At 55.3% G+C, this 7,501-nt stretch overlaps 1 protein-coding gene across 1 annotated transcript; it reads left to right on the top strand.

The window, feature by feature from the left end:
• Positions 1-3,274: 3,274 nt before the first annotated feature.
• Adm2 (adrenomedullin 2) lies at positions 3,275-5,132 on the top strand. Its single transcript, XM_013153498.3, has 2 exons — positions 3,275-3,537; positions 4,174-5,132. The coding sequence occupies exons 1-2, from the start codon at positions 3,430-3,432 to the stop codon at positions 4,369-4,371; spliced, it is 306 nt and encodes a 101-aa protein (XP_013008952.1). The 5' UTR covers positions 3,275-3,429; the 3' UTR covers positions 4,372-5,132.
• The last annotated feature ends 2,369 nt before the right edge of the window (positions 5,133-7,501 follow it).

Genomic DNA, 7,501 nt, shown 5'->3' with positions numbered 1-7,501 from the left:
GAGGGGGTAATCTGAGGTGTGGGGCGCCTTCCAGGAAGGCCCTGTGCCAGGTTTGTTTTCAGATGAGTTTGGCCAGTGCAGGAAGGGTCAGAGGAGCTAACCGTTGGTATCTGGGCTTTCTTTACATGCTGGCAGTGAAACTAAACTGAGGGGAGACCTGAGGAAGACTCTGTCCCTGCCTGCCTCCAGGAACAGCCCCTCCCACTACTGGGTGCTGCAGGGCTGAGAAGTCCTCCTTTCTGCCTGAAATGTCTTGAGTTGACTGCTGTCAGTAACAGTCCTCTCCAAACCACCGTGTGTGCATGGACTAGTGGAGTCCTGGTGCAAATCTGGCAGGTTCTTATAGTGAACATCCTCATCCCCTCTCCTTCAATGCCTGCCACCAGGTTCAATGTCCTCAACCTAAGAATCCCCCATTCCTGGCAATAACCTCTCCCAGCCCACCTTTTCTCTCCCAAGTTTCCTGACCACTCCACACTGCCCAGGTCACCTGCTCCTGACCCAGCCTCTTATGTTTCCTGAGGGGCTATGGTTCTCCCCAAACTTTTCTCCTAACAGGTTCAGAACTCCAGAAAGCCTCTCTCATCAGCCCACAGGCTTCTTGGCTTCAGTGCTTCCCCCAACCCTCATCTAGCCTACCTTCCATGGCCTGCCATCTAACCCTAACCCTCCTGTCTCCTGTTTTCTCCCTGTCCTCATCTGGTAAAACCTAGCCACCTACAATTCTAACTACCCACATTTTCCAGCCCTGCACCTACCACACAGGACAGAGTGATTCACAGTGACACCATAGATAGCCCTAGCATAGATGGAGGATGCCCCTTCCACATGCTCAGCCTGTGGATATGTATCAGCTGTCTTCTGGTCTGTACTTAACTCAATCCTCTGACCTGCTCTTCCATGTCTCAAGGATGGTCAGCCACACCGCCTTCCCAGAGGAAACAGATACATCAGACGGCAGAACTATGTCCCATCACCAAGCCTGCCTGCCTCTCCCCCACCTCCCTACAGTTACCAAGCTGGATGTGGTGGTTCACACCTGTAATCCCAGCACTCAGGAGGTTGAGGCAGGGGGATCACCATATGTTCAAGGCTAGCCTCAGCTACACAATGAGTTCAAGGCCAGCCTGAACTACATAGCAAGACCAGTTCAAAAAATCTGCCCGCTTGCCCATCTCCCACTCTTTGCTATTAGTGTCCTCACCACACTCAATCTCTCTCTCTGTCTCTCTCTGTCTCTCTCCCCCTCTCTGATATTTACCATCAGGATCAAACTTCATTCTCCACTTTAACACACTAAGACCCTCCTGTAATGCAGCTACCACCCTTTTTTATTTTACAGAGGTGATCTTCAAGCACACCTCTGAAAAATATTCCCCAGGATCACCCGTGCCACACACCCCTCTGCACATAGTCTTGGCTTCCTTAGTAATCTCTTGGTTACTTTCCACCTGTTTCTGTGGGTAGCCCAGCACCACTAAAAGCAGCTTCTCCAACTAAGTGTAGTGAACAAGGCACTTGGGACTTCATTTGAAGGTCACACAGACAGCTGTATACAGCAAGTGCAAAAAATGTGCCATGGAGGGGGGTTTGGTGAGCCTCTGATTCAGGTAGGATGGGCAAGGGTAGGAGAAAGAGCCAGGCTAATGCCTGAAGACCAGAGGATAGACTCTGGCCCCTGCCATGGGCTTTTAGAGATGAGTTCCTCGGCTCAGAAAGGCAGTGACTGTTCTCTCATGCCAGGGTCTAAACCAGAGAACATGTAACTTCTGCCCACGGTCTCACTGATGTTCACTTTCCCTGAGGAAGACAGAAATTTTAATTTAAGTTTCTTCATCAGTGTGGTGTTTTGGAAAAGATCCTCCTGGAAGCAGCATGGAGACAGACTGAGCATGAAGAGAGGCTGATACTAAGAGGAGGCAGAGCTGCAGGCTGGACTCGGCCCCGGGATCCTGAGCCTGTTCCTTTGCTGCTGCCCCTTCAGAGCTGGCAGGCTGTGCTGTCCTAGGCCACCCTCTGCATTCTCTCTGGGGAATGCCCACTGTAGCTTCTATTCCCTCTCAGTCCCTGAGGCCTCAAATCCACACTCCACACTCGTGCTGGCCCTGTCTCCAGTCCTGGACCCACAAAGCTGGAGGTCAACCCAACAGACACCACTGCTTGGATGTCCCTTGACAGGCCAGCCACAGCGTGTCCAAACCATACCTTCTTCCTGCTCTCTAGCAGTTCCTCACATCTGCAAACAGGAGGCCTGGGCCTGGAGCAGGGGCCTCCTGTGCACTCCCTGCTCTGCTCACAGCTTCCACTTCTGCCAGACACCTCCTGACAACAAATGAAACAACTCCTGCCCCCAACCGGCAGAAATACACAAGCAAGTGAGAATCAGCTGATGCTTGCCTGCCCTCCAATGTGCCCTGACCACAACACCCATCTACATATTCATGGACAAGTGCTCATGGAGCAAGGTGGTGTGCTCTGCAGGAGGCAACCAGGTCTTAGATGAGCCCAACAGGGGGTGAGGCAGTCAGAAGAGCCTGTGGGGAGCAGTGAGACAATATGGTCCCCTCTCAGAAGTGTCAAGCAGAGGATGGATCACAAAAGACCTTGGGTAGTGTATTGGTGCAAATTTTTGGACTTGTCACACTGTGAGCTTACAGCAGCACGGGGTTCTTGCTCATGAAAAGACTGGAAATCACCTAGTTTCATTTTATAGAGGACCGAGTAAGTCACAGAACACCAGTGTTGAAGTACAGCCAACCATAAGAAAGAATCTGGGTCTCTGTCTGGCTGTTTTTACCCTTGGGTGTGGGTGTTATATTCCCACAGTACACCTGTGTACAGCAACGGTAAGGAACCAAGGTGAAGGTTTCGCTTTCCACTCTCAAACTTCCTACAGAACTCAAGCATTACTTTACTAAGCAGGGCTGTAGAGGCTTGAAGAGGGCCGGAAAGATCATCTTGCAGAACTGAGCGGCTCTCCCGGTGGGGCCGCTCCACCCCCACGCTGAGGTGGCCGAGGGGGGTCGCTCCCAGCACCCAGACAGCTCCACTAGGCTCTGGGACATTTCCTACCAGAAGGCGCCTGGAGCAGTCAGGGAGCTCCCCAGGTTCTGGGCCCGACCCCCCCCTCCCACGGCGCGAGTGGTCTCGCGAAGCTGGGTGGGGAGGTGGGGGGCGCAGGGGGCGGGGCCGGGCTCCACCTCCTGCTACGAGGTCTATTTAGCACCAGGGGTGCCACTTTGGGTCACTTGCGGACCCCAGGCAAGACCGCGAAGGCACGAGACATCAGCCATCTGCCAGCTCCCAGCGTTGCGCCGCGCTCGGGGATGGCAGCTGACCCCTGCGGCGCCGCGAGAGACAAGTACTCGGGGCTCGCGTCCAGACAGCGGGGCTCCCGGGGTGCGGGCTTCCCACCCCCGTAGTCCCTCCATGGCCCGGCCGCTGACGGTCGCTGTCGCCCTCGGTTGCATCAGCCTCCTACACCTGCAGCTCCCAGGCGCGTGCTCCCGCAGCTTGCGCAGAAACTTCGTGCCCCCGTGATCCAGGTGAGGCCACTACACTCGTTCCCCTCCCGACCCCTGGCCCTGGAGGCCTGTGTCACTCCCTGCCCTCCACCTCCCCTGGGGAACCCATTGCTAGGGTTTATCTTCAATCCAGTGCCACCCCTATCCCTGGCTGAGCAGCAGGAGGATGCTAGTCCTTTGTCTCTGCCCTTCAGGGAGAGTGGCCTCCCAACCAGAGGGTCCCCAAGGGGAAGGGGAGGCCAGGACACCCCCAGGTAGGCCAAGGTAGTGACCCACAGTGTCACCGTGTGTAGGGGCCCTCTGCACAGATAAGTGATGTTCTCAAGACATTATGACCTGGGCTCAAAAGGGATGGTGGGCTATCCCTGGCTTCAGCAGGCTGTGTGGGGTCTGGGCTTCCCCTGATCCCGTGCCAGGCTACTGGGAAGCAGCTGGGCTTTCCCCTACCTAATGCTCAGCCTCGATGGAGAGAGGGTGGTAGGTTGGGGAGGCCCTGCAAGGCCCAGCCACTGGGTTTAGATCTTATCTCCCCTTCTACAGGGAGCCCTCAGCCCGGAGCCTCAGTGGTCTGCATCTCCAGCACCCTCACCTACCCCACCTGCCACAGGAGAGGGCCAGTCTAGCCTCCACTGTGGGCTGGATTCTCTAGGATGGTGGCCAACGACACCCAGGCCCCCGGCAACACTTGGGCCTCAGGAGACCCTTCACCCAGCTTCTGCGAGTGGGTTGTGGGCTGGGAACCTGCCTGGTGCAGAAACTCAGCCACCGTCTATGGCAGCTAGCAGGGCCAGCTGGCTGGCAGGACTCAGCTTCTGTGGACCCCAGAAGCCCCCACAGTTATGGCTAATGTGGGCCCTGGACACTTTGTGGGTACTGGACACTCTGTGGGTCCCAGCCCAGCTGGAATGAACTTATCCCAGTTGATGAAGCTCCCATCTGGTTGGTCCTCATAGCTGCAGTCCGCAGCTGGTGCTGCAGCAACTATGCCCACACGGTTTTGGACACGTAAACCCATACACATGTGCAGACCCAGCCAGTCTCCACACAGTGTTTGCATACCAGTGGGCTGGGCACCCCAGAACTCTGCACACACTGAGGACAGGTGCTGAGCAGAGGTTGCTGACAGCATCAGGTACCAAAGAGGACTTCAGAGGCAAGGGGGCTACCCAAGTCAGAGTGCAGAAACCAGGGTCCTGGACACCCAGGGGCCTCTCTGAGCAAGCAGGAGAGGCTGACAGGTTCAGTGTGGTCTGCTGTGGTTCTGGTGGATGCTGTTCTTGGTGTGACTTGCCTTTCTGTCTGACCTTACCCGGGCCCAGGACCTCTCTCTGTGTATTACCTGAGACACGATGACACTGCTCCTCAGGCTTGGATGAGGGACAAGGTTGTGAAGGACTTCTGCCAGCCCCGGAGCTCAGGCTGAAGAAACAGTGGAGACCCCTCTGGGTCCCCTGTGCACAACCAGGGAGGTGGCACAAGGGTTCCAGGGCCATTATGGGCCAACAAAAACATCCCTTTTCCCCTTGAAGCAGGTGTGGTGTGTGTGAGTGTGTGTGTGCCCTGATCCCTTACCAAAACGAAAATAAAAGGACGACTCTGCCACCTCAAGGGGAGTTTGGGACAGACAAAGAAGGGCGGGGCCTCACAGGCAACCGATGCTGGCACCCATGGGACCGTGATTGGGGAGGACAGAGTCTGGGCCAACAAGCCTGGCATGGTGACTGGCCTTGAGTGTCAACAAGGAGGACCACAGGCTGGGAGCGTGTCTGTCGCTTACAGAGTTTTGCATGTGTCAGTTATGTCACTGTCATCCTTAAGTACTGGCCAGCAGAACCCAGGTTCAGAAGGCTTATTTGTCACTTAGCAGGTGCTCACACAGCACTTAATTTCCAAGTGTTTGCCAGTATCACTGTGTCAGTTGCCCTGGCAGAGGCACCTTACTACTTAAGCCATCCAGCTGTGGTTACTGCAGCCCTCAGACCCTCTACCCAGAGTCCTCAGCAGGCTTCCCATTGGGTCCTGGAAGTGCTCCTCTGGGCTCCCATTTCTGTGCTTTCTGTGGCAACTGAAAAGCCACCTGGTCCAGGTGACTTACCTTCCCTGCTCTAGGCCATGGGACTGAGTGGGCCTTAGCATCCCAGGAACCAGATCCAGGTTGATAGTATAAAGTGTCCCCTGTTCCAGCAGCAGCAGAGTGAGACAGAGAAGCAGATTTCTGCACCAAGTTCGGGAGTAGCAGGGCTCCTCAGCCAAGAGCTGTGTCAGGAGTGAGTAAGGCTAAGGCTGGACTTCCTGAAAGGCTGGGTCATATACTCTGTGGCGCTGAAGGCTGCTACAGAGGTAGAAAGGCAGTGGTGACCCAGGAGTGATGGCAGAAAGGAGGCCAGCTGGGCAGGGCTAGGAGCTCAGCCCTGAGACTCAGCTCCCCCATGTCCTGCTGCAGCTCCCTGTACACAGGGCAGAGTCCAGCCTCACACTCTGCCCCTCAGAACACAATATTTCCCTTCTCAAAGAACAACCCCATCCTGAGTCCTCCAGCCCAGACTCCAGGATGGGCTGTCAGTCACCAGAATTCCATCCACAAGTACTCTCAGCCAAGGCCCCTTAGTCTTGGACTTTTCCCTGAAGTGGCCCCCATTGTCCTGTGCCTGTCATGACCCACAGCTTTGCATCTGGAGTGATGCCAGCCCCCTCGTCATGCTCCACCACCCTGGGATGCCTCCACTTGAGTTCAGGAGGCACAGCATTTATCTCCACCCGAAGTCTCCCTGGCTCCACCTTCCTGCTGCCCTTCATACACCACTGGCATATTCTGTTGGCCCCTTCCCAAAGCCCCTCCAGGCACTGTCACCTTCTCATGACTTGTCATCGCCTATTTTTTGCTTTTTTGAGTCAGGATCTCCCTATGTAGTTTAGGCTGGCCTTGAACTCACAACTATCCTCTTGCCCGAGCCTTCCAAGTGCTGAGATGAGAGGTGTGCACCAACACACCTAACGGTGCCACCGGTTCTGTGGGCAATAGCCACAGGATTACCTCACCTCCGCATTCCCACAGGCAGACAGGAAATATGACACAGGTGGATATGTGGAGGATGGAGCAGGCTACAGCTGCCATCTTCAGTGGGGAGAGGTCACCAAGGACTCCCCACCATCTCATCTCACACAGCTGTGTGAGGACTCTGTTGCATACAGGGTCCACTACAAGCTTCTTGCCCAGAGCTCTGACCCTTATGGTCCGCTCGATTGGACTCTCCACTCTGCCCCTTCCCATGAGATGGTCACTCCCCAGGCAGGCATAGTGTGTGCTTGGTTTCTGCTGTGTCCTCAGGAGCTGACCATGCAGCTCTGTTGCCTAAATCCTGGTCAGGAGTCGTTGGTATGTGGAAGCCCTCAACAGGAGCCCAGCACTCTCCTTGCCAAACTTCCTGGGCCTCCTCAGGACTAGGCCTGACCTTGCCCCGTCCTTGCTGGGCCTGCCTGGCCCTATGGAGAATCGTCCCAACCTCCCTATCTGGCCCCTCCCCCCACAGGAATCTACCAGGGTCTCCAGGGCCTCCTATCCTTGGTGCAGAGCAGCTTCTCAGGGACCCTCATTCTGCTCATTGACTGTGATTCCCCAGCCCTCTTGGTAGTTTCCAGTCATCTCCCTGCCCTATTGCAACAGTGTTAAATATGGTTCTCCTTGCATTGTAAAGTGTCAGAATAATTCTCTCTCTGTCTCTGTCTCTGCCTGTCTGTCTGTCTGTCTCTCTCTCTCTCTCTGGGTGGTGGTACTGTCACAGAAATTAGTGAGACAAGAGTTAGGATTCTATTAGGCAGTAGGCACAGTGGCTCCAAATGGAATTGAGAAGCCCCAAATGGAATCTGCTAAGTCATAACCCTCCTGGGACCTTACAAAAACACCTTCCAGGTACCCCATGGGTGTCTGGGACCTCCCAGAATGCAGTCAGGAGGCCCATTGTTTCAAAGGCACAGGA

Source organism: Cavia porcellus, unplaced genomic scaffold (genome assembly GCF_034190915.1).
Source record: "Cavia porcellus strain 051 isolate PalLab524CR breed Dunkin Hartley unplaced genomic scaffold, mCavPor4.1 scaffold_40, whole genome shotgun sequence".
NCBI lineage: Eukaryota > Metazoa > Chordata > Mammalia > Rodentia > Caviidae > Cavia > Cavia porcellus.
Note: the sequence above shows the minus strand (reverse complement) of the source record. Positions and strands in the feature narration are given on the sequence as shown.

Excerpts from the sequence above, each read along its gene's own strand:
- Adm2 (XM_013153498.3), top strand. The coding sequence starts at position 3,430 with ATGGCCCGGCCGCTGACGGTCGCTGTCGCCCTCGGTTGCATCAGCCTC. Across the intron at positions 3,538-4,173 it reads GCAGAAACTTCGTGCCCCCG|GATGGTGGCCAACGACACCC; the intron begins TGATCCAGGTGA and ends TGGATTCTCTAG.